Source organism: Salarias fasciatus, chromosome 16 (genome assembly GCF_902148845.1).
Source record: "Salarias fasciatus chromosome 16, fSalaFa1.1, whole genome shotgun sequence".
Lineage (NCBI taxonomy): Eukaryota > Metazoa > Chordata > Actinopteri > Blenniiformes > Blenniidae > Salarias > Salarias fasciatus.
In genome coordinates, this window is record NC_043760.1 from 10,126,705 (window position 1) to 10,153,809 (window position 27,105).

At 42.0% G+C, this 27,105-nt stretch overlaps 1 protein-coding gene across 1 annotated transcript; it reads right to left on the minus strand.

Moving 5' to 3' along the window:
• Nucleotides 1-8,023: 8,023 nt before the first annotated feature.
• Nucleotides 8,024-12,976, minus strand: LOC115403252 (collagen alpha-3(VI) chain-like). The gene is made up of 4 exons (XM_030112110.1): nucleotides 12,803-12,976; nucleotides 10,870-10,978; nucleotides 9,858-10,451; nucleotides 8,024-9,038 (listed from the first exon to the last, which is right to left on the minus strand). Exons 2-4 carry the CDS (start codon nucleotides 10,952-10,954, stop codon nucleotides 8,452-8,454), a joined length of 1,266 nt encoding a protein of 421 aa, XP_029967970.1. The 5' UTR covers nucleotides 10,955-10,978; nucleotides 12,803-12,976; the 3' UTR covers nucleotides 8,024-8,451.
• Nucleotides 12,977-27,105: the final 14,129 nt, after the last annotated feature.

Sequence of the window (27,105 nt, forward strand, 5' to 3'; positions counted from 1 at the left end):
TTAGCTGCTTAAACCTTGTGTCCGCTGTATAGTGCCGGTGTGGTACAGGACGGTGAGGGTTTCAGTGTGTTTCCACTGTGGATTATGCTGAAAGTACTGTACCTCGCACATCCATATGGGTTCCTTCAGGAGGAACTGGTTGGTCGTCAGTCTTGACAGGCCCGCCATATTTAAACATCATCCGTATAACTCTCCCTGTTGCCCTCACGCACTGCTGTGCACACACTGGTTGCGTTGTCAACTTGGATTTTTGTAATCACGGCATGCTGCACATTTACCTGTACTTTTATTGATATTTTTCCCATGCTTACTTGTTATCATTAGTTATTACACACACTGTCAGACACTCATACACAGTCATAGAGCTATTACTATTTGAACTTCATTACTGTCTAGGATATGGTTGATGCCAGTATTATGTAAGCAGTAGTGAACTGAAAAGTGAACTGCTTTATTTACACTCAAACAACAGTATTTATGCGTCTTATTTTTTTCCCTGCTGGTGAAGTAGATTCACTCTATGAGAGGGGTCAGGTTTTATCCCCAGCTGTGGTAAAAATAGTTCATCAGTGGTGAAGCACAGAGGGTGAAAAATACCCGCATCTCCCTGACCAATAAACACCCTGATTGGTATTTGTGTGTGTGTGTGTTTAACTACTGCAGCAAATTATTGTGAAGCACAGGATAAAAGCCATGCTTTGGCATTTCCCGCTTGAAGATATTAAAGACCTGTGCAGCTCAAATCCTGAGTTTTTTTCTTGCAGCAGACACTAAATCAGGCTTTACGGAGCACTTTAGCTGCTCTTTAAAAGCCAATCAGATCTTTTAGCCTGAGTAACTTGATGCGGGCGGACGACTGGCGCGGTTTTACAGGTTTGTGCGATCATAAAATATGTCAGAGTGCAGTGAAGCAGCTGGTGGATGCTTTGAAGAGAGGACACAGGGTCACTCGCTGTGTTTCCATGATCTCTGGAACCAAAGTGATGAAGTGAGGGATTCTCCTCTTTTATCCTTCTGTTTTTATGGCTGTTATATGAATGAATATATTGATGGACGGCTCCAAATTCAGAGTAAAACTCCTGGTTTCTTACCACTCACGACAATTCTGTTATAAAACGCTGAAGCTTTAAAATGCCATCTTGCTAAAAAAATCTTGTTAAAAAATGAAAAGAAAAGATGAAGATCACTTTGGACTCACTTCACCGGACAGAGGAGATTTTATCCAGCACTTAATGTGGAAACTGGAAAATTCAAGCACGAGACTGAACAACACGTTTTATTTGTTTACAGTGGCTGAGTCAGTGTGTTTGTACAGTTCCTGTTTAAATCACTTTTTCCTCCCACTCAGTTCAATCAAACTGAAGCATTTTGGAAGAAACAGTGTGATTATTAGTAAAGCAATTAGGTTTAGGAAGAAATTAGCTTGTAATGTTTGGCATTTCCTGCAAGACGCACATGCTCATGCAGATAAAACAAAGTAAAGACAACACAAATGATAAAATCACAAATTTCAGGGCCATGCAATAGTTCTTATATGATACAATTCATGCATGTTTTTCGTCAGTTTGTGAATTTTTTTTTGTAAATAAATGTAAAAGTTCTACATTGAGATTGTTGTAAGCAAATGAGGGGTTACATGAGAACTGAAATGAAATGAAGTCTTTGCGTGCCTAGCTGATGTGAAAAGTCAGTGCAGAATTCAGGATTGCTTCAGGATTACTTCTGCTCAAACAAGTGATTGCTGAGTCAATGGGAACCTTGTTGAAAAAGTGAAGGGGAAAAAAAGAGGAAACTAAAAAAAATAAGGAAAAAATTGGGATAAAAATATCAAAAAAGAGAAAAATTAAAAAAAAACAGACAAAAGATGGAAAAAGAAAAAACAAACAGTGAAGCTTGTTTTAGTGTAAATTCATCCCGTCGGATTTTTGAAGGAATCCTGCCACGGTTCAGTTCTTCGATGGAAAGTAATTCTACTGCTTTCTTTTAAAGTTCTGCAACACACCTGCCCAGTTTTGGACCTGTTGTATTCACAGCCTGCTCTGCAGCCTCATTATGAAAGATACATCTATTTTCACAGCAGCAGCAGCTCCTTCTCAGGCGCTACATGTTGACGGGGATCGGGCAGCAGGGGGCACCCTTCAGCTTTCACCAACACTGTGTGTGAGCTCTGCAACACACTGGTACCAGATGCTAAAATTAACATGCACATTTTTAGATGTTTTTTTTTTTCTTTCTGCTTTACACAACTTCTTTTTGCTCCAAGTCGCAGGAGGTGAAGTTTAAATGTCCGTTAGCAGCAGCGAAAGCTGCTTCACATTCACACAAGAAATGTTTCCATGTGGGATGATGATTCATGAGCATGAGACCAGGAGGAGACTCCCAGAGGATGTGGGAGACCGAGGGTGATGAGAAAAGTCGAGGAGGAGGAGGAGGAGCTGCAGAAAGACGTTGTGATTGGCTGGCAGAAGCCAGAAGTGAGAGATGCTGGGAGTAGGAGAGAGGAAAACATAGCAGAGGCGTTTCTGCCTGAGAGGCGAGTGGACAAACAGACAGAGGATACAGGCGGGAAATGAAAAGGAAGCGAAAAGCAGAGTCGTTTGAGGTTAAGGAGCTACTCCTACAAACACTGCTTAATTAAAGATACCGCTGACCTCTTCACCATGCAGTTAAATTACATTACAGGTTAAGAATGTAACTCGGGAGTGACCTTAGTCTCATCGATTGGGCTTGTTTGAGTCAGTTCAGGACTCTAATTTCCTCACTGTTTGTTCTATCGCTGTGTCCGGTAGTCCATCCTCTGCTGGGCCTTAGCAGGGTCCACCATATAGCCACACAAGGCTGGACTCTCCCTAAAGCCAGCAGCTCCAGGTTTTCTTCTGGGTCACCAGACGGTCAATCTCCCACCTGCAGAACAACCTGTCCCCGTCAGAGATGACGTGGTGTCACTCTCAAGCAGGAACTTGACTGTCCAGATGTACAGACGAGATAGACCACAGGTTTGTGGATTTCCTGTGAGAAGATAGTCCAGGTGATTAGATCATTTGTCCCAGTTTTGACCTGTCACAGTCGGATGCTGGTGTTCAGAGCAGCAACAGAGATCTGCAACAATAGAACTCATTCAACTGGCTGGACGGCTGCTGGCAGTTTCAGGAGTGTGGTCTCCTTATGGTTTTGTCCAAACCCCAAACACTTGAGTAACCGTTCTTATAAAGTCATCTGATTGTATTAAAGAGTGAACTCACATCTAGAGCAATAACTGCAGCATCTCTTCTTTTATTCCCTGAAAGAACTCATGTGAACCAGCACAACGTGAAAAAGGACTTCTCACGACCACAGAATTTGAAGCAGATTGTCAGTGCAGCTGTTTCATCGTCCGTGTGACCTCAACCGTGGAGTTCTTCACTCGTCCTTCTTCTATCCAGAAAATTTCCTAATCTTCTATTAAAAAGCTGAGATATCTGACTTCCTCTGAGCCACAACTCAAAGAGTCTCTTTATGAGTCCTCCGAGTGCCCTTCATTCATGCCTCCAAACCGTCCACACAGAGGAAATGAAGGCAAGAGAAGGAACACAAACCTCTGGCTGAGAATTACACAAAGGCTCATTTTATTTTAGCCGGCTTCAAATATCAACTTGTTTTTTGACAAAGACGACACAGCTAAATGGAAGTTCCCTCACTGCCAGAAACATTTTATAAGTTAAGATGGCTGCAGCGTTACTCAATACTTTTGGAGAGGATGAATGTGAGACACATGGATGAGGCTGCACTGCAGTGGCTGAGTGTGCAGACCTCAGCGTTTACACCAAGTTTCACGTGAAAATGCATTTTGCAGTTTGTTTTGTTTTCATTGCAGAAAAGGTTCACGTTTACGCTGAAACATTTTGAAAATGATGTTTGTTTACACGGAAACGACAGGAATGCAAAAAAGCTGTAGTTGTGGTTGGCATGTTGGTCTGGCCATGTTGGTTTTGAAAAGAAAGCACATACACACACGCTGGATATATGTATATATATATATATATATATATATATATATATATATATATATATATATATATATATATATATATATATATATGTATACACACACATCCAGCAGAAATACGCAAAATCTTTTCAAAGTGTAAATTTCCTCCCGCTGAGACGAAACAGCAGCAGAGTTGTAAATATTGCCGGTGTCACCACTAACGGCCTGTATGTGTTTCAGTTAAATGGACTGAATTTGAATAATCGTTCTCTAGAGTGACGTTAAGAAGACATGAACATTTAATGACTTGTGAAGCAGGACCTTTAAATCACATGAAGTCACACATGAACGTCAAACAGCAGGACACGGAAAGCCTCTTCATGTTTCGTTTCCTGCTGCTCGTGCTTTCATCAGCTCAAGGCTTGACTATTGTAACACCCTTTACGCTGGACTTCATCACTCACTCCTCCATAAATATCAGTTGGTTCAGAACGCAACAGTTCGTCTCATCTCCAGCTCCTCAAAATACTCACACATTACTCCGGTCCTTTAAGCTCTTCACTGGCTTCCGGTGCGGTTTCGAGTCCAATATAAGATTGTGGTGTTTGTGTTTATGGCTATAAATGGGCATGCCCCCCCCCCCCCCCCCCATCTCAGAGCTGTTGGAAATTTATCAACCTGCCAGGACACTACGCTCGTCGAGCCACACCTCCTTGGTTGTCCCCAGCGCAAGATGTAGAAAGTTTGGTGACCGCTCTTTTGCTGTTCTTGCTCTCTTCCTCTGCATTTACAGTCTGTCACTGAACTTAATGTTTTTAAATGTCATCTGAAAACGCACTTTTTCCATTTAGCGTTTGATGTGTAGCCCCTTCTAGTACTGTGTTTCTTAAAGTGTTTTTACTTATTTATTTTATTTTACTCTGTTAAAGCTCGTGTCCGGAGTTTCCGTTCGTTTCCAATGTATGTATCATTTTTTAACAGAGCTTAAATTTGTTTGTTTAAACGTTTGTTTAAATGTGTCAGTCTGGTTTGATACAATAATATAATATTAGCATAAAGAAATATAAAAATGTATTGATGAGCCCCGCCTTCGTCTCATAGACCCCCATGTTATCCGAAAAAGCGCCGGCCTTGTCGTGCTGTCACGCAGCCAGAGAGCATGGCCGCTCGCCCAGGCAGAGGTGAGTTAGCTACGCAGCAGCCGCCGCGCTTACCTCGGATGTATCCACTGTCTGCTGAACATCCACTGTAAACAGCTAAACATGGAGGATGCTGTAGGACTCAGAGGCTCTCATTTTCACCCGACAGATAATAGCGTGCACAATTAAAGGGGCGTGGCTTGGTCGCTCATGAAAGCAGAGGGAGGGCAGAACCTCCAGACATTGGATTGAAAAAACCTCTCTCTTTCAAAACTCCGGACACGAGCTTTAAGCGCCTTGTGCTCCTTTTGGCGGTTGGAAAGCGCTTTAGAAATAAAATTTGATTGATTGATTGATTGATTGAATGATTGATTCCTAACAGAAAAACTGAAACAACACTGCAATGATTGTCTTTATTTATTCATCATGACTGGACACACGAAGATATTGGATTACATGACCAGAAGCATGCGAGCATATCAACATTGCACTCATATCTGTAGTAGAATGCACAATAATCTGGTCGGATTCATGCACAAACCATAAAGCATTGCTGTTGACCTGCACTGATGCAGCAAAACAATAATGTGAATTAAACTTTCACAGAATCTCCTGCCTGTGAACCTTCGAACACACTGAACTGAACTGAGTTGTCCCAGCATGCATCACAGAACAGCTTTTTTTCCTCCCTCACACCATATTGGATTTGTAACACTTCGTTTTTATGTCAAGTCGTTCTGCGCTTTTAGAAAAAAGTGAAAAAATAAATGTGAAATGAAAAGGTGATGAAACAAGGAGAGTTCATTAAAAGATGGATAACATTACTAACAGCTTCAGAGTAAAAACATCTGGAAGGTTTTTTTTCCCCCTTCAGACATCCTCCAAGCCTTCAAAACTCACCCTGAAATGTTCGCTCTCGTCCACTCAGAGTGTCTGTAAATGATTACAGAGGTAATTATTCATGTCTACAGCCTTGTTCACAGCATAAATTCCACAGTAGACATCGTAAGTGTCATATTCTACACCCCTAAATATAGGACATTTGTATGTTTCCAATGTTGATTGCAGCTGGGGGCTGGTTTCTGGTTGTCTGTGCTTACATGGACTCCATGATGAAATACGTAAGAATGGGTCTTGAAAGGTTAAACTCAATGTGATCTAAGGTGTCACATTTGTGCAACATTCAAGGATAACCTTCATTCAATACTTTTTATTATATTTCCAAACTGCCACAATGTCTCCCCTATTTACAAAGTCATTCTTGCTTCTGCACCAAACAAATTCATAATCCCACAAGGGTCATGGTCCTTCATAAATGACCTGAAAGTCGTGTATATCGTCGACAAGTCAACCCTGAGCCTGATGGTCCATCAACATAGAAACCCAGATCCACGAGCATCGAAAACACCCAGAGAGTTTAGATTGTTGAGCTCCTGACCACTTAGTTAGACCAACCAGCCTCTGATCATCTGAATGACTGTGTGTGTTTCCATATTTTCTTCTATGATAAACTGGTGACCTGTCCAGTATACCCTAATATTCCCCAAAGGATTTGAACTATGACCAGTATTGGTGTTTTCTCACAACAAAATAAAGCATGACAGCAAATAAACTCTGGGCTTCGAGTTTATTTGCATTGTATGGACGTCTGCTGGAAAATTATCTGCCGTCATATTTTTCAGTGATTGTTTCTAGAAGTTGTGGAATACTGTTTTAAGGTATGAATTGTTCCACATCGCCACTATCTATCATTGCAAAAAGATTGTGTTGTGTGATCTTCTGTGATGATTTCAGGGTTTTGCAACTTCAACAGCCTGAATAGATTTGCTTTGATACGATGCCATACATGCCAAATCACCAACATGTATGGAATGTGATGTTGAGAAATGTCTGATTAAACCAATTTGCACTGAATGTTATTGCTTAGAAAAGACTTATTCGTCTGTGTATGTATTGTGCTTAACAACTCAATCTCAGTCATAACGGTGGACATTACATCTAAACATATACAGGTGTGGTTTGTTGGATGAATGCTGGATTATAACAGCAATCTGCTGTAGAGTGAAATGAACTCTATAAATGTTTAAATAGGTGTGCAGGGGTGTTTCAGCTTTTTTGTTTTGAGCAGTCTTACTTCTTGCATCAAGCCCATCACAGGATCTTGAGCCACATCCCCGCTTTACTTGAACAGTTTGTCATCTGCATAATGTTAAATTATCCAAACCGTTCATATTCGTATTAATAGTTTATCAATTTTCCACTTTTGAACATCAAGAAATGTAACAAAACTCTTTTGTGTTTTCTAGTTTTATTCATTTGTCCAAAGTTTTCTTCAGACTGGGTTTGTGGGAAGGCTTTACATCGTGAGTTCTTTAATTGATTCTTTTGCGGATGTTTTATCTATATGGATTACATCTTCAAAACTAGATACATACAAGAATCAAGTGATTCCCATTCCCCTTGGTTTAGATGAGCTTCATGTCTGTGCAACAGTTGGTTAGTACATTATAAACAAATGATAAATGATTAAACAATGTGGTATTAGTTCTTTAAAAATGTATTATGTATCATTAAAGTAATTGGAGGAAAACAAACCCAAAAAACTACCGTATTTTCGGCACTATAAGGCTCACTGGATTAATAGGCGAACAGTCAATGAATGGCTTTTATTTAAAAAAAAATCATATATGGGGCGCACCACATTTTAAGGCGCATAGGATGTACAGAATATGAGCGAAATACATATCGGCAGTCTAGGTGGTTACATTCTCAGTTGAAGTGTGAGTGAAGCGACATATCAGAGCGAGTTTGACTGAGGATCGCTCCTCTTCACGGATATGCAGCTCAGAGCGCGGCCACGACTGGTCGAACTCACTTGGTCACCGGGGTTCAGCCAGCTGCCGTCTCCTGAGTGAAGTGCCCCACCGACAGCTCAGCCGCAGCCGGCCAGTCGCTCCCGGCGTCCCGGCAGGTGGGCTGCCGGGCGGGGGCCGGCCGTTCTCGGAATCGCAGCGTGCAGGCTGCCGCCCGGCGTCCAGCCGCTTCCCACGTCGTGCTCCGCGGTTAGGAGAGTGGAGGACAATTGTGTGATTATGGTGACTGACAGGTTGGAGGTGGAGAACGTGCCTGAAGCTTCATGTTTGGCGTTCTGCATGAACTAGCTAGCTTAGCAGCTTAGTAAGCAGGGGTTGTTTGCTCATGTGATCAGGGTGATTACCGTAATACCCACAAAAAAGGCGCATCGAATTATAAGGCGCTCTGTTGGGTTTTGAGAAAATTACAGGCTTTTATGTGCGCCTTATAGTGGCGAAAGTACGGTAACTGATTTGCTCTGGTTCTTGGGTGTTAAAAATTTCTTAAAAATGGTATTACGAGTTGTGCCACAGCTGGTAGTTCATTAAAATGGGTTTTATGGAAAGCCAGTCGTGGGACGAAGGCAACGGTTCTCAGCTGGTTCTCATCTGCTTGTCCAGAGCTGACAGTTAAAACCAAAACACCAGCTAGAGCCATTTTATCAGCCACTGACTTGACCCGATCATGGGATGGACCACCTGTGATCAGAATCAGCATCTGTTGGACCCCTTGGCTCCTTCGTGACCCAGATGATTGCTGGAACATATGAACCAGCGTATAATCCAAGGCAGCGCCTATGTTCAGAACCGAACCTCCACTCAGACTGAGCTCAGAGGTTCTGTTCACGATATCTTGCTTGTTGTCATAGCTGTTCAGGTAAAATTCTACCTTTGGATGTGAAGCAAATTGCACAAGACCAATCTGGACCCCTTCAGGCTGCACCTCCAGCTGACTGACCACGTTGATTATGAAATCTCTCACAGATGGGAAGTTACTGCTGCCAATGTGATCTGAGCCATCCAGAAGGAAGACTACGTCTCGGGGCGGCATTGTTTTGTTTTTCGGACTGATCGCCTCCACTGAGAAGAAACACAATGAAAAAATTATTAGTTTCAAAACAATACCATGAAGAATGACCTCAGCAAATTGCACTGAAATGTTTCTAATGGTTTCTCAGTTACGTAGCTTGGGGGGGTAGGGGCACCCTGTACTGATCTGAAAACAGATCGTCCTGGGTGGATCGGACGCAGGCATAGGTTACCAGACAGCACTCGGATGAACTCATGATATATGTTTTTTTTACTGCTTTGAAGGCATGCGTTTTGAAACGTGAGCTTCCGACAGCAGACGGCTGCAGAGAGTTGCAGATTTCAGTTGACCAGTGTTGACTTCATCTCTTGACATTATGTCAGCCAATCATGACCAGCCAATCTGTCACTCCCTCTAAAACTTCTACAGACGAGAACATGTTGTGTTTCAGTCCAACACATGTTAGGCCAAGTGTGGCTGACTGGTCAGATTGATTTTCTTTGTTTTTCTTGATTGGGGAACATGCGTTATTTGTACATCACTGAAGATATAGTACATTGCCAGCCAAATTTTGGCATACATGACAATCATTTGTTTTAATTTCATTTCCAAAAAATACGCATTAGGCAACACAGTAACTAGAGTATTTATTTTAGATAAATAATGGCCAATTATTAGTCTATTCTATTTGTTGTAGCACTCTGTTTACTTTAGCAACGTGATTGATTATTCTGTCTCAGTGGAACATCAGGCTGTTTGTCAGTTTTATCAATCTTATACAAGTTTAAAATAATGGTCCAAATAACCAGCGTGCTCCGCCTGAATACTGCATTCAATACTTCACTTGTATAGCTAAGTGTTGTTATTACCTGACTCGGTGGGCGCTTCAGTTGCTGTCACCCCAGTCAGAGTAGACAGAGCGTCAACAATTTCCCTCGGGTTTCGAAACAGTCCTCGGAAGTTAGGAGTCATGAACACAAGTTGGTCCGCCAAAGCAATCTGCTTCAGCTGCTGCTCATCAGCAGCCCTGGAGCCTGCAACCAGAGTCAAAACACCCATGTGCTTGAGGGCGCTGGCAGGTTGTTCCACCGCATCACTGGAGTTTTTGCTGGTCACAAGCAGTAGAAGCTGGGGTACTCCCTGCTGAAAACGACTCCCTTTCTCAGCTATCAACATGTTCAACCGCACAAAATCCAAGGCCGCTCCAATGTTCACCGTCTGTCCTGGTGTTGGTTTCATTTCACCCAAAGCAGCAATCAATTGCTCCTTGGTTTCATGGGTGTTGAGGTCCATGAGGAGGCTTGGGGACGAGTTGAACAGCGCGACGCCCACTTGAACTGCATTTGGACCGATGACCCATGGCTCAACAAATCGCTTGATGAAATCCCGCAAAGACACCATGGACACTGATCCAATTGTACTGTCAACTAGGAAAACAATGTCTCGCTTTCCACCTGCAATAACTGGAAAGAAAATGATTCATTTTTAAAATGTATAGAGTAAGTGTTGTCCTTTCCAAAACATCACTGACAGGTTGGTGGAATAATGATTGTCTTGCCACTACTGTATGTTTCCTATTGGTTGGGACGTTCATATCTGGCATATATAAGGCCGGATATTAAACCATTTAATTTTTTAGCAGACTGGTGCATCCCCAGTCGATTTGTCTTCCAAACTGACCGGTCAATGAATGATTTCCTGTCCTCTGTAAATGCCTGAACCATTACCCAGTTTGTCACATGGAAAACACAGATTCATTACAAATAAAATAGCACTTGGACTTCATTTAGATCGGCCAAAGAGGGAGAAGGTGGGAACTCCAAATAGAAAGAACAGGGAGTTGGTTCAAATTCAGACCTTCCTAAGTTTGGGCCAACTTACCTTCCTGGGCATAAAGTTCAGGAGAGAGTTCCACGAGCAGGACTCCTATGAGGGCACATAGCAGTAAGATTGGAGGCCTCTTCATCCTCAGATGTCTCACAGAGGAGAGCTGTAACAGCAGAAACAAATCCCATGAGCCACAGACAGAGAATTTCTGCTGTATTTCCACACTAGAATGTCAAACAGAAGACTAGGATTTTTTTTTTACAGCCTGGGAACAGAGAACACACAGGCCTTCTCTCCCCGTGCACACTTTCACTTCCACTGAATCGTGGCTGATCTCTATTATGGGGTTCCATTTGTGTCAAAAAAAAAAAGTACATGTGATATGTGTCAATGTTGTTGGTCTATGTTGTTGCTATGTGTACTTGGCTGATGTCTTGTGTTGTTGCTTTATGTATATGTATATGTTGCATATGTGTTTGATGCATATGTAGATGTTGCACATGTATTTTCTGCATATGTGTATATTGTAGATGTGTTTGTTGCATATGTTGCGCTCTGTGTGTTGTGGTCTTTACTCACTGATTTTGCCCTCTGCTGGTGGCTTGTGAAGTTGTCTGCACATGTGTTTGTCTTCTGTTGGTCCTTGTCGTTGGTCTATCTATGTCGTTGGTCTGACTGATCGCTGCTCTCATCATTAATCTCGTCATTAATCGCACAATAAATAGGCTCATCATCAGCATAGATATCATATAAAAACTAGATGCCTTAAGGCGGAGTCAGCAACGTCGTTCACTGGCGGCCATCTTAGGACAGTGGACCGCTCTGGGGCGCTCTGTGTAATCTAAGGGAAGGTGAGTGATTTACACTAATTAAAATACTCAACTCACTGAATTCTTCATGGATTTACAGACAGTTTGATTCATTACTAACGTTATGTTGCTATGATGCAGACTAAATTTTAATATCACAACTTTTCTTTTTGCATGCAGTTAAATGCCTACATGTCTGACGTTTATAACAAACCAAGTCGTTTGAAAATCGATTGAAAATTGAGCAATCTATAGCTATTTCAAAGTTGACGCTCAATTGACATTAATGTGATGAGTGAGTGAGCGGCCCTGTACCAAGATGGCCGCCATGTGACGACGTTAGTCCCCATTGGGTTGAACCATCTAGTGTTTCTATATACATGTATGATCATCAGCAATAATACCGTTTTTGTTAGGACCTCTTAGGTGCCCTGATTAATGCCTGAAGCAAAAACGATTTTAAAACAGAAAACTTTTAAACCTTCTTTTATTGAAAGACCAATATTTTTCGTAATGTCGAATTAAAAATTGGACCACGCATGGTTCATTTTAACAGCAATTGATGACGAGAGCAGCGATCAGGCAGACCAACGACATGGACCAACGACATAGACCAACAGCAGAGAGCAACGACATGAGCCAATCACAGAAGACAAACACTTGTGCAGACAACTTCAAAAGCCACCACCAGAGGGCAAGAGCATATGTGAGTAATGACCACAACACATATGAGCGCAACATATGCAACAAACACATTTACAATATTCACATGTGCAGAAAATACATGTGCAGCATCTACATATGCATCAAACACATATGCAGCAAATACATGCGCAACATATACATAAACATAAAGCAACAACACTTGGCAAAAACATTAATCCCATAGACATCAGCCAAATACACATAGCAACAGCATAGACCAACATCATCGACACATATCACGTTTTTTTTTTTTTTTACACAAATGGAACCCCATAATGGAACCCCATAGATCTCATTACTGTTGCAATAATCTCCCTATTGAAGTAAAATTTAAAGTCCAACGGCATACTGTCTGATTTTCAGACATAAAAACTCTGAAGAAGCGTATGATTTCCACACCTGTCACCATTATCCAGTATTATGACTTTAAACTGCTGAGCTATGACCGCTCCAATATACATGGTGAAACTTACCCTCAGCTGAAGAAGATGAATTCTCCTGTATTTGAGAAAGAATGAAATACAGCAGCTGTATGCAAGGATAAGACTTTCTGAAAAGCTGCTGAGCCAAGCAACGATAGGATCAGTCTTAAGAGAACTACTAAAAAGAGGAGAAAAAAGTCTCTTTTTAAGCAGAGAGGCTGTTGTGCTCCGTTCAAGCCTGAGATCTGAAGTGTTGCCAAGCCTCTCCTCCTCCTCCTTTCTCCACAGAAAGAAACAAATAACGAGTTTAGTGAAAGGAGTGAACAGGCATGTCGTCAGTTTGCAGAGTAGCAAGAGTAAAGCAGAGGAGAGAAAAAAACATAATGCTGTTTAACAAGCTGGAATGAAAACTGACACGTATTGTTCTTTCCAGTATGACTTATGTGTCCTGTTTTCTGAAGCTTCAGCATCTTTTGTCCTTGCTGCTTTGACCTCTGCGGTTGGGTGACCCCCCTGATGTTTCCCATCGCTGTGTTGTTATTGTTGTTTGCTCAGTGTGTGTTGTTATGGAGGCAGTACTACGACCCATATGCAGAGTAGTGAAACACAGCACGATGGGTAAATAGTCGACATCCAAAACGAGATCAGAATCTCTTCAATTCTTCTAATTGATTGAGGGTTGAATTTTCATCTACGGGCCTAATTTGACTGTGATAGGCCCAACTATGTCTACATATCTTAATTTGGTTTGGTCATATATATTGCTCCAATTACTACCAAGTAGCTAATGCTGACTCCTGCTGACTGTTTTTATTATAATACTGAAGTTATTCAGTATATCAGTAAGGCGAAACTACCACTACTAGCAGGATTGTACACAATATGCCCCTCTAGAGCACTCTTCCTAAACTAGATGTGATTGTTGTAATTCAGCTGCAGTCTTCAGTAACTGCGTGAAGAAGGGCCTCTCCCAGTAGGGGGCAGTCTTCGCCAAGACATAACATCACCTTGAACCCTCTGATATAACAGCATTAGTCTTGGACACCAGATGTTGAAAAAGAACAATATTTGGTAAAGGACAGGAAATTCACGTTTTTCTTACTTATTTCTGCTTCACACATCTTTTTTTGCTCCAACTTGCAGGTGAGGAAGTTGAAATATCGATTCAGAGCAGCGAAAGCTGCTTCACAGTCACAGAAGAAATGTTTCCATGTGGGATGATGAGTCATGAGCATGAGACCAGAAGGAGAGTCCAAGAGGATGTGGGAGACTGAAGAGAGGCAGGCGATGAGAAAAAGAGCACTGCCTGAGAGCCAAGCAGACACACAGACCGAGATAGAGAGTGGGAATCAAATCTTCCCTGATGAAGTTAGCAAAGTCTCTAACTCTTAATCAACTTCTCTTTACCCTTATCTGACGAGAGGGGTAATTTCATTTTAAGTATTTTGTACGGATAAATATTCCTGCATGCATGTGCAGAGTTGTGTGTATCTTGATGTGTGTATTTCTTATGATATCTGTGTCTTTCTGAAGATATTTATTAGTCCATATTTCCATCTGTGCACACACAGATTTATATGTGCAGCTTTAGCTTGTTCATGCATGATTTATAAGCCTGTGAAATCACCTGAGGCTCAATAAGTGCAGCACATCTGTACGTCCTGCACACGAAACCCCGGAACAACTCATGAGAACCAGCAGAACATGAAAGCCGTTTGTGAGTGCAGCTGCTTTATGAGTTGTGTGACCTTGGCCGGAGAGCTCCTCGTCCTCACATCTCCAATCCAAGAGGTTTCCTCATCTGCTATTAAAAACAGCATCCAGCAGGACCGGACTCCACTTCGACTCTCCGCTCAGCCAGAGCCCAAAGACTTTTTACGAGTACATCTCTTGCTGGTGACCCGCTTCTGCGGACGCCACCATCCACACCGTGTGACTTCAGAGGAAATGAAGAGGATGAAATTAACACAAGTCTCTGGCTGAGTGCAACAAGAACACATGAAAAAGCTGATTTTTCACTCCGCCAGCTTCAGATGCCATATATTTGAAAAAGTGGGAACAGTCAAATAGAAATTCAATCTTTGCCAAAGACATTTTTCATATTAGGAGAGCAGCAGCGTTGCACAATACATTTGGAAATTATTAGTTTGAGGGACATGTAGAAGGCAGCACAGCAGAGATGTAATGTTTTCAGCCTGAGACAGCTGGAGTATAAACATTCTTCTTCTTCATTGACTTTGTAACAGAGCACGGCTCTATCAGTCCAAGTGTTGTTCAATTTCAAAAACTCTGAGGATTTTGGGAATTTGTGATGACTCTCAACAAATACCATAGAAAAAGGCTGAAAAGCACCAATGAACGTTTCCAGTGAACACTATGTAACCAAAGCCAGTTATATCTCCTGCCGAAGTGCAACAAAGCTGCACTTATGTTCAAAAGCTACTAATTTGTTTCACTTTTAGACTTGTCCAGGCTCCTGCCTCTTGCTCACCCTTTGACTAATTTTTGCATAATAATTAAAAGAAAAAAGACCCCTGGAACTCCCACTGAGACTGACTTTAAGGCAACATCTTCATACAGAAGCTCTGCACTTATAGATAATCAGAAAATGCGCAGTTGTGTTTTGTCCGGTCGAGCCCAGTTGGTCTGCTCGCTGTCACTTCACCACTGCGGCAGACTTCCCGGAGGAAAACTCCCAACATGTCATTGTGGTTTGGTTTTTGCCGCAGGCTCAAAGTCCTGTCTCATTATTTCTCACTTTCTTTACATTTTCAGGATATTTGGATGCATGAGTCACATGGCAGCGCTCAGGAATGTCGTGTCATGGCAGAGGCCATTTTGATGGTCACACACTTTTTTGAAAATTCCTTGTCATAAACCTTACCTGAGGCATGAAAGTGAATCTTTTCTGAATCATTACTCTTTTACATCAGTTTCTTCTGTATCCTCTTTATCTAAAATAACAGTAATTACAGGACATAACATGATGTCATTTCTACACATGACCTGGAATGCAGTGGAGGGACCCGACCCGACCCGACCCGACCCGAACCGACCCGACCCGAAGAGACATGCCATAACCTGACATGACTTAATCTCTCTTCTGCATCTGCCTAATGCTGACACTTTGAGTTTTCCAGCTGGGCCTTTTTCAAACTCCTTTCACAACCTGCACCATGATGTGATCGTAAAAACTGAAGAAATATGGTCAGTCTGTCCTCAACTGTTCAAGCCGTGTGCCTGAGTTTCCATGTCGGCGTGCAGGAGGGGCAACTTCACCTTCGCACACACTTCACACACACATTTATAAAGTTACATGCACCAAACATCAGGGTCGATCAGGGAGATTGCTATCACAAAATGTTATATTGGGCACAGATGTGTAAAGATTTCAATGCCTTCTGATTTTTAGACCAAAGAATAGAATTCAACATATATATGATCTCCACCAGAACAGTTATAAAACAGGAGTTTTCTTTTTTGAAAAAAAAAAAAAAAAAAAAAACTTTTATGAATGTGAAATTTAGCTAAAATGAGTAGCAGGTTAATTGGTGTTACACTAGCAGAGGCCAAACAAAGCCTGTTTCCAATACAAATTGAAACTGATTGATAATTTACAACAGATGAAATGAAAGAAATGTTGCCAAAACAGATTATAGTGAGGACAGAGCCAAAATACAGGAGTTACAGTGTCAGGAGAATGTTCACATGAATACATCAATGTCTGATTGAAATCTTTTTAGAAAACTTTTACCAAGGAATCTTGAGGGATGCTTCTTTTACTTCTTAGAGATGAGAAAATGCTTTTTTTTGGACCCAGAACCTTTCTTCATGTCACATCATCCACAGATCGATGAACTGGCTCATTCCGGAAGTGGTTCTGTTTTCTTTATTATTATTTCTGTGTTCAGCGTTCCTTCTTCAGGGTTCTCAGCGTTCCGATGACGCTCACGCTGTGTAACGTCACTTCATAATGTTCCCAAGGCAATAAGGGCAAAATGGCTGCTCCTGTGTGAAGTGAACACAGCATTTTTCAACATCCTGCAGAGATCTATGTAAGTTTTTTTGTAATAAAAGTGAAAGGATTATGAAATTATGCTAGCTACAGATATTTCAAGAGTATAATTTATGGGGAGAAGGTATGGATTGCAGAGTTTTGTTGATTATGATTTATTGAATTATGCAATCGCATGATGACATTTTTCTGGAGGGACTGAATAGCAGCGGTTCAGAAAAGTTGCCTTTCCCCCGTTAACACGGAGATTTGGCTCCAAACTCCGACGTCATGTCAACAGACCGCCAAATGAAAGTTTTCCATTTTCACTTGAAAACATGTGAACGGCTCCTTCGAGTTATTTGCTACAATCTAAGAAGTTATTTTCTTGTATGTGTGGAATTTATATCATATGTTCTCCATCCTCTTCATTTCTCAGGCGTAGAAAGCATCGCTGTGACTTCATGTTTGGTTCATACTCTCTAGTGTTGTTTAAAAGTATAGTCTCACAAAGCATTCAAACAACTTAAATAACGGAACAGAAGGATACTCCCAAAAGAAATGGTGTGGTTCATTAACAACATCCTGTTTCCTTCAGTTGAAAAAAGAAGAAAACAAGCAGATAAGTCCTTTGATTGATTTATTTTTTTTCAGTCTGCTGACTCATTTTGGAAAGAATGCTTTCAGAGAGGAAATGAACTGAAGATGTTCTGTTGTCTGCTCAAAGTGAAGTTTTTTGCTTTGAACGACTGGACTGAACTAGTTAGACCTTGTTTATACACTTCAAGTTGAAATGCGTTGTTTTATCCATATTACTTTCAGAAACATTTCGCCTTTCCACCACCTGCACGGCAACAGCAGAAAAGATGCCATTTTCATGATGGGCCATTAGTTGGTGCTGCTGTTTCTGTTTTTTTGTAAGGAAACCACACAAACTTGCCAACACAGAACAAAATACTGGAGAACACGGACACTAGTATGGACAGATGACCAAAGTGGGCTGTTCGACTGAATCTCAGTTCTAAAACTACCAACCGAACTGGGAGTCATGATGATCTTCCATCTTCTCACACATGTGCAGAACAACTATTTACTGGCATTTTTTTTAAAAGCTCCATACAAGTTTTCAAAAAGTTGCATTTTCAGTGACTTCGGGTACTGTTGTCATGTAAACAGACACACAAAACACAACAGTTAGAGCATTTTCACTTGAAATCATTGCGTGTAAATAGACTCAAAATGTTTTTGTTTTTTTAAAATATCAATCAGCATTAAAACATTGATCTGAAGTCTGTCTTGAACCCTTATACTGATCCACGAGAGGGTGCATGAAACAGGAGGAGCCTCAGACTCTTAATCCACACTAACATGGCCATATGTGGAGGACTGGACGCCTATGTTTGGATAAAAGCATCCTGATCATTCACATTTGACCTAATTAGCTCCAATTTGTAACGTAACCATGCTGAGGCACTTCACATTCCAATAAGTATGGAGGAAAAACCCAGTAATCCCACACAAGAGAGTAATGGCAAAAGTGGAAATGGAGAATAAAGAAATGTCTTCAGAGCCCGATGTGGCAGCTCTCGCACTGATCAAGGTTTGAGGACAGTGAGAAAGAGAGAGAGCACTTCAAAGAAGTGCTATAGTTCAGTTTTTAGTGTGAATTCAACACTTTCATCCTGAAAAACTCCACATATTTGCTTCTAAAGCCTTCAGTGGAGATCAAACTTGAGCATTGCTCTGCTGGACCAGAGTTCATGCAGAAGTGAGATCCTCTCACATGTGATTGACACTGTCTGAGTAATGAGACCCAAATCTGCAGCAGGGATGTTTCCGTTTAATACTGCTCCCATTGCAGTCCCCAGAGCAAGGTGGCGGCTGACTCTGAGGTTAGAAACACACGTGTGTCCACGCAGAGATGAGCGTCAGTGAGTCTATACAGCCATCCAAATCTAAGACAAACAGGCTTTGTTTTTACTGTTTTACTCCCTCCTGCTGTGAGCGGCACGTCGTCTCCTGTCAAATCTGCCCCGTCTAGAGTTGCTCAGATCCACAATATATAGATTAGTTATGTCATGTTTCATGGACGATGCTGGTCAGTTCACCCTGTGGCCACAGTGGAGTTGTAAAAATGTATTATGGTTTAACTTAAATATAAGGCAAACATGTTTAACATATCATGCTCAGCAGAACATATTTAGTTTTATCCTTGTCGTAGTAATTTTATTTCAGCGGACACATACAGAACAGTTTGAGTTTTATGCCAGACCAGTAATACAGGATAATATCTATACACAACCACGTCTTCAAATGTTTTCCATTTGTGTTAATGCAACAAAGTCAAATACAAGGACATTTTATTCAATATGTCTGTACAAAACTGGAAAAAAGTATGATAATGGTAGAATTAAAAGGCAAACTATAAGTGCCAAAATTCTATCTCCTCTATTTCTGGCACACGTTCGCTTTTAAAATTCCATCGTTATATTTACTATGACAATGAAAGATATTGAAACTGAAATGTAACTCATGACTTGATCCTTGTGTTTTTTTGAGGGCTTCAACATTTTTTTCTCTGGCTGACCCTTCACATCCATTTTGTTATAAATTCACCTTCATAATGTGCTAATATGACTCCGCAAGCAATAACAGAGCAGGTTAAGAGTTCAGGAAATAAACCAATGTCGCTCCATAATCTGGTTCTGACTATGAAGGCGAGTCTTCGCTGTAAGAATTTCCTTAGCTGGAGGTCAGGGGCCTCCAGGAGTCGGTTACTGTGAATCTATTGTTGCTTTTTGTCCTCATCGGTCTGCAGACTGAAGTGCTTCAGTTGTCTTCACTGCTGGGTTTTATTGCCTGTTTTTATGGAATCACTTTACGGTGTCCTCACAGGCTCTGCTCAGTGTTTGTGTTTTCAAACCTGACAGATGTTTCCAACAAAGGTAATTTCGGAAAGAAAATAGAAAACTGCAGTCAAAGTCATTTGTTGGATGAGATTGACGGTTATAATCCTTTCTGACTGTGTCGCTCCATATGCTTTGAAGCATGAAACCAGTTCAGAGTTCCTCCTCCTTCAGTGATATTACTGAGTGTTGGCAGGTAACATTCTTAACTTAAAACACTTTATTGTTCTTATTTCACAGGATGGAGCACTGAAAGTGTTATTCTCTCTCATTCTTTTCCACTGTGGGCCTGTTCATGAATTTTGTTCTTTAATTAATTAATTAATTATATTCTAATCTAATAAAATTAGAACTCATTCCAGAATTAGTCAATGAATATGTGTCTCATTAGGAAATCCAACCATATATGAATATGAATGAACAGATGAAATATCGACTGATAAAGCATCCATGCTAATGTTTTACTTGCTAATGAACCGTTGGTACTGTGTGTCGCCGGCTGGGCTGTTTAACAAACATCCCTTCTTTTCCTGAAAACGCAGCGAACACCTGAGAGAAAAGACGGGAGCGAAGAAATAATGTGAAGTCCAGGGCACGATGGTTGGCTCGGCTTATTTCGTCTCACATAAAAAGAGTGAAACAGAAATTCATGGCACTTCAGCTGCTGTCAGTGGGATGGATGGTTTTCCCTCCAGAATCCATTCAGCTGGCACCAGAGTCTGTTTGAGCTTCTGACTTCAGCCTAATCAAAGCAGGAGCGCACTGAGCCAGCAATGAATGACGTGGCAGACATGGCTGACGTGACGAATTACTCTGCCTCAGTGAGAAAAGGTTGTAATTGTTCAAATAATTATAATCTTACAGCAGCTGTTTAATTTTCTAACAAAGAATTTCACTCAAGGATTAACTAAATATTTCTATTCCATTCTATTCTATTGCTGTATATGGACTGAGAGTCACGGCACTCAGGAGGCCGCCATTGTTATTGTGGTCTGTCTACTTGCACGTGTGCAGAAGACTTAATTGCAACAGCCGTGGTGCGACACTGCTTCTAACAGAAGTAGCGTTTCAGACAAGTTGTGTTTTGGAGTTAAAGCATTTTCAAAGAGTTGCAGTTTTAGTGACCATTGTCATGAAAACAGAGACCTGAAACGCAATGAAAGTTTTCATTTGAAAACGGTGTCACGTAAATGGGATCTATTTGTGGCAGATGAAGCCACATTACCTGATGCTCCATTGCAAATAGCAAAAAACCTAAATCTATAAGTACGAACACTGAGATGCTGATTTGACTCGGTTCCTACCCTGAGAGCTGTGATCATAACATTTGCTCTGACTGACAGCTGCTAATAACACAGGTTCTATGATTCTGTAGCTACACTTATCTTGATGGAATATTCAGCAGACAGCTTGTAGCCACCTTATATCTGCAACAAGCATCTAAATTGTTGAACTTCCACGTGACTTAGAGGTATATACGCTCTCTGGATTGACCTGCTTTATGAACCACTTGATCCTGAAAGAATCGTTCACAACCCAAACACATCCAGTTGCAGTCTTTCATATTGCTTCTCCTTTGAAACTGATCAAACTTTTTGACTTCACAGTCCATTCATCCACATCTAATCCAAGTTAAGGCCTGGAGAGTTGAAGGATATCTTAACAAACATCCACAGAAGGTGAGGATACAGGTCCTGGTGTTATAGTGAGACACTCCCCAGTCTCTAGTTAACCTTCATGATCAAGTGCTGATTAAGAGGTGACCGGTTGATGCACAGAGGTAACATGCAAACCAACAGAAGGAAAAACTGAGATCTTTACTCACCTGGAAAGTCTCAGATAAGTCAATGTAGTTCTCACACTTTCAGCCCAGTTGAATTTATTACTTGTGGGATGGCTCGCTCTCCTGCCTTCATCTGGCTTTGGTTCCTGGCCTCGGGCTTCTTGTACTTTCCCAAACCAAATAGCTGGAGAACCATTTAACGGCGTAACACCAGTGTTGTTTTGGTTTGGTTGACATTAGGATTGGTTTTCAAAGTAGATATCTGAGAATAATTGTTAATTTCTTATTTTCTCTGTTGGACACCGTCTTTCTGATTTGGCTTTAAATGAACAAGATAATAAAAGCAACACTTTTCAATTACATGAAATTAAGTACCCCGCTTATTAAGAAAGATCCTGCCCAATGTCACTTATTTAGTTCTGTTAGTGTTTAAGAAAACCATGAGCCCTCTGCTGGCTTTGACTTGACGGCAGAGTCATTTGAGGTTGAGGTAAAATTAAAAAAAATATATAACATAGAATTACTGAAGCTGCTTTTGTTCTTTATAGTCTCTCAGGTCCTTTTGACCTTTCTGGTTCCACATTTAACTTGGCAGAGCACATCGTTCTCCAGTCCAGGGAGATTTGAAGACTCGGCATTGCACTTAGTCCTTGAATGGCTGGTCGAACACCGCTTCAGGGATGCTGCAGAGTGGCACTTTTGAGCCAAACGAGACGGTGATTGAGGGAAAGGACCAGGGTCTTTCTGGTTTGTGCTGCAGCCGGGGGGCTACAGATAGCAGAAGCGCATTTACAGGTCTGCTGCTCAATGTGAAAGTCATTACAGGCCCCTGACTTTTATGGCTGTTGTGGAAAGACGGTGAGCCAGCGCTGTGAGTCATCGATGGATGCATGTGCGCTCCTGCAGCAGTAAAATAATCCCCCCCCCCCCCCCCCCCCCCCCCCCCCCCCCCCCCTTTATTTCTTTTGGCCACAAACGGCACTCAGCCACCGGGGAAGAAGAGCCTCTCCCACGCTCGTAGCTTCACCTCGCCAAGCTCATCAACTGGAAAGTCCTCGCAGAAAACCAGCAACATGGTGGTTCACCATCACTTCATCTTCAAGACTCCCATTAAATGTTCCTTTGGTTTTTGCAACATCAAAACACAGTTTGAATCCCCCCATTTATACTCCAGTAACATTCAAACCCTTTCGTTTCCTCAGTTTCTCCAAGACCGCACTTTTTTTTTTTTTTCAGCGGTTCCTCCGAGCAGTTGACATTTTTAGGCACGAAACTAAGCGACGGTCCTTTCCCCCAACAATGTTTATGCTGGCAAAGCTGCGGCCACGTGTGACTCACCAGGCGGGTGGGGGGCGGGCGACCACATGGCCCGGTGGCGGGGGTGGCGGGGGTGGGGAGTCTGCTTACTGAATCAAAAACTGATGAGAGTCTGCAAATCCCGAGCTGTCACAGGGGTCGAAGCTGGAGCTTTACTCAGGAGGGAAGGAGCTGGAAGGCAATTGGTTAACGCGGTAAATGAAAACGTGAGGCGCTGCAGACAGAGAGGTGGTGCTGAAGATGCACACGGGAGACGGAAGGATTCCTCACAACTCCCTTGAAGGCCAATTATGGCCCACGAGCCAGATGTTTGACAGATTTTTCTGTAATTGTTGCCATCATTTTGCCAATTATGTTAGATAATGAAGGAATCAGTACAGATTGCATTGTTTGAAAAGGATCCTTGGTTTTGAAAGAAAAAAAAGGTAGAAGTTATGTGGAAAGTTTGCATCTATGCAGAGCTGCAAATCAGGACTGCCCTCATTGGATAATCAAACCCTTCCAGATCAGCAGATTGTTCAGATAATTGTCACAATTAAAGCTCAACAGGAAGAAGAAAACCACCTTTTTGAATAGGAATAAACGCTTGAGTGAGACGGAAAAATAGAAATCCTGCTTCTCCCATATTCTTTATGACCCGTTCATTACTTTACTGACAGCCTCCACTAAATAATGACTGGCTGTGTTTAGTAGTGCTGAGTCTGTTTGTCTGAATTCATGTGATTGGTGGTTGGAAGCTGAGAGAGAGAGAGAGAGAGAGAGAGAGAGAGAGAGAGAGAGAGAGGGGTTTGGTCTTTGGCCTGAGTCGAGCTGCTTAGTCACTCTCAGTGGAAAATGTGACCCACACTCATACTATTCACTGTGAACTCTGCTTCCTGGTCAGCACAGAGGAGGAACGGCGAGGCCGGCTTCAGCTTCTGTGCACTGATGTTTTCGTCCTGTTACGTTTTCACTGGAATGAGTCTGAAAGTGACGGGCAGGTTTATACCAGAGGACGTGTCACAGTTTGGGACGCCCGGCTGAACTTGGGAGGGGTTATCCAGCGGCGGCGTCACACCTCGCTCAGGAGGAGCAGCCAGCAGAGGGCAGGAAAGGATTCAACCCTCATTCATTTCAGGGGCATTTATGATGAATATGTGCTAAAAGTGACACATCATGTTTTAATGTGGTGCTTCATTGTTAGTGTTGAAGCTCTGGTGGAATTTCTGAGCTTCTGTCCACAAAAACACATGTTTGGTATGAACAGCACAAAGGAAAGGTCATGTAGTGACTCACGATGCGAAGCGAGAACCATGAGATGAAGCAGACCAGAGAGATGGCATCACCGTCAACATGATGGTCTGAGTGGACCGGGGGGACTAATATGGATGTTTCAGTTATTCAGAGCACGCTGTTGGCTTCTCTTCAAGCCAGTAACCACACATTAGGTTCAATCAGATTTATTGGAAGAAGGAAATATAAAAATAATGGCTTCCTGAACACAGAGACCAAAACAGCCACGTCCCAAAGTTTTATGCTGCAGAAAATCAAACATGCTGGACTTTTCTAGTTTTAGTGAGTTTTTCATCTCTGTGCAGCGACCTCTCACTGTCCGGGAAAGAAATTATGACTTCAAGGATTTTTGTGAGTTGAAAAATTAGAAGTTGTCATTTGAACATTTTCACGTTGTCTAAAACAAACAAGTTTCTCTGCTGCTGGAATATTTTCTCTGTTGAAAATCTAAAGGTCATTTGATTGTTTCTTATCTACTCTTTTGTAATTCTCTGATGTGTGAGTTTCAACAACTGCTTCCCTGTTATGTAACTTGTGAAATCGTTGACCGGTGGTCTCTGCTGAAAGCCTCTGCAGGCCGAATTACAGGCTGCGATGGATTCACAATGAGAAGAAACAGCTGCTGTGAGACAGATCTGCTGAGAAAACCACAGTGTTGTTAAAGTCCTGGAGACACCAAACAAACAACACATGAAGTATTATGAAAAACAGCAGTATTTTTTTTACCCCTCCAAAAGGTTTGTTCTGTGAATTAACCCTGTAAATTGTTTATTTTTAGAATTCAAGACTGATGAAAGTTAAAGATCTAGTTGAGTTAAACTCATTATTAGTTATGCACGTAGGAAAAAGTAAAGTGTTAACGGAATGTTTGCAGGAATTCGGTTTCAGTTCAGAAGATCAGGACAAGAAGGGAAATTTGATTTTGAACATCAATTTGTAAGAAAAACTTCAAAACAGATGTATGTTTCAGTATGTGGTGTCAGATTGTGGAATTCATTACAGACAGAGCTGAAGCTGTGTGTAAATCTTGTTTTTTTTTTAATGATTAAAATAGAATATTTAGAGAATATGAACTTGATGAATGATAACTATTATGTAGATTGTAAATATGTGTGTGAAGATGATAATATACAGTTTCTAATACTGTGAAACCCTGTCAAATGGATACTGCAGTCAACACGTTCAGTCTTCAATGTTTCTCTTTCTTAAAACCCATCAAAAAAAAACTTTGTTTTTCTGTTTGAATCAAGTGTTTCATCACGTGGCGCCGAGTTACAATCTGGGAAAAAGAGGAAGATTCTAAAGTGATAATGGAGGACATGTGAGAAAACAGTGGAATTCATTAAAAACGATGCTTCAAAACACTCTGGGAGCCATAACATCTGGAGGTTTTACTGCAGCTGAACACAACACACACGCACACACACACACACACACATCCTGTGTCCACTAAATATTTAATCTGGTCTCCAGAAAATGATCAGGCCTGTTCTCACATCTCCACTTTGTTGGCTTAAAATCGGATCGTTCATCACAACAGCTGTGTCATTTTGATTTCAACACTTTCAGTCTTAGCGAATAGCTGCAAATGGCATTTCCTCAAGGTGACACAGAGTTTAGTGTTTTTAGGATAATTCTACAATAACCACTGTATATGCCCTCAAACCCACAATAAGACTGCTCACTGCCACACCTGTTTCAGATAATCGTCCATTATTGATAATCAGAGATTAGTTGTACAGTCCAAGCAGGATGAAATCATTTTAAGCAGGCTTTTAAGGATTGGAAGCATCTGCAGCTGGAAACAACTGAACTTTATTGTTTAAACAGATGGCAGTAAAACTAATGTCACCTCAGTAATTTAAATTCGCAGTAATCAAACCACTGCTGAAAAAACCTAATCTTGATCCTGATAAATAAAAGTTCTGGAAAAAGTCGTGGTTAAACAGCTTTGCCGCCACCTACAGGACAATAGTTTATTTGAGAAATTTCAGTCAGGATATAGAGCTTATCACAGCACTGAGACTGCGTTAGTTAAAGTCACTAATGACTTGCTATTGGCGGCTGACGCAGGTCTCGTCTCAATCCTGGTTCTCTTATGGTGCGTTCACACCAGACGCGTCGCAAGCGTCGTGAGCGGCGCTTTTCTATGCAAAGTCTATGGTGGACGAGCGTCATGGAGCGGCGGGCGGTGGGGCAGCGCGTCAGGAGCGTCAGTAGCGTCGCTTTTTGAGCATTTCGAGCGTCGACGCCCACGACGCGTGTCCCCAGCGTCAGGAGCGTCGTGAGCATCGCTTTTTGAGAGTTGGGAAAACTGAACTTTTGACGCGCTGCCGCTGGGCGTCAACCAATCAGAGACGATCCCTCCGGTGCTACGTCACTACGAGTGATCCAAGGATCGATGCGGGCCAGCCAGTGTTGCCAACTTGACGACTTTCTCGCTAAATCTGGCGACTTTCCAAAGCCTCTTGGTGACTTTTTTTCGGCAAAAGCGACTAGCGACAAACCTAGCGACCTTTTCTGGTGCTCTGGAGACGTGACAGGGCGTTTTGTTGCTGTCGTCAATGAGCAGCGGGTGCTGCTGTGAGCCCCCCCCCCCATCCCAAAGCACTCACAAGCGGTCAGTCTCACGCAGCGCTCCCCGCTGCAGTCAGAGCAGAGAGGAGCAGACCAGCCAATAGCGACTTTTCCGACGATGACGCGGTCTCGCTTTATTTAACAAATAAAGCCGAGCCACTCTCCTGATGCGATCCGCCATAGCTGGAAACAGAAATCAGCCTCCGGCGCGCCAATAAACTGACGCACGTCAAGAGCGTCGCAAGCGTCGTGAGCTTTGTAACCACCTGGTGTCAGTGTCGTGCTCGATGCGTCACAAGCGTCAGCTTCGAGGCGTCCCAAGCGCCGACGACGCCCGCGACGCGTCCGGTGTGAACGCACCATAAGACCTCAGAGCAGCTTTTGATACAATCGACCACAATATTCTCCTGCAGAGGTTAGAATGTGAGGTCGGCATCAGAGGAAAAACCCTCTGCTGGTTCAAATCCTATTTATCTAATAGGTACCAATTTGTTCACGTTAACCA

Bases quoted from the DNA above. Each gene is read 5' to 3' on its own strand.
- LOC115403252 (XM_030112110.1), bottom strand. From the start codon at position 10,954: ATGAAGAGGCCTCCAATCTTACTGCTATGTGCCCTCATAGGAGTCCTG. The intron at 10,452-10,869 runs GTAAGTTGGCCC...TTTTCTTTCCAG, and splicing joins TGAACTTTATGCCCAGGAAG to TTATTGCAGGTGGAAAGCGA. The intron at 9,039-9,857 runs GTAATAACAACA...GTTTCTTCTCAG, and splicing joins TGAAGCGCCCACCGAGTCAG to TGGAGGCGATCAGTCCGAAA.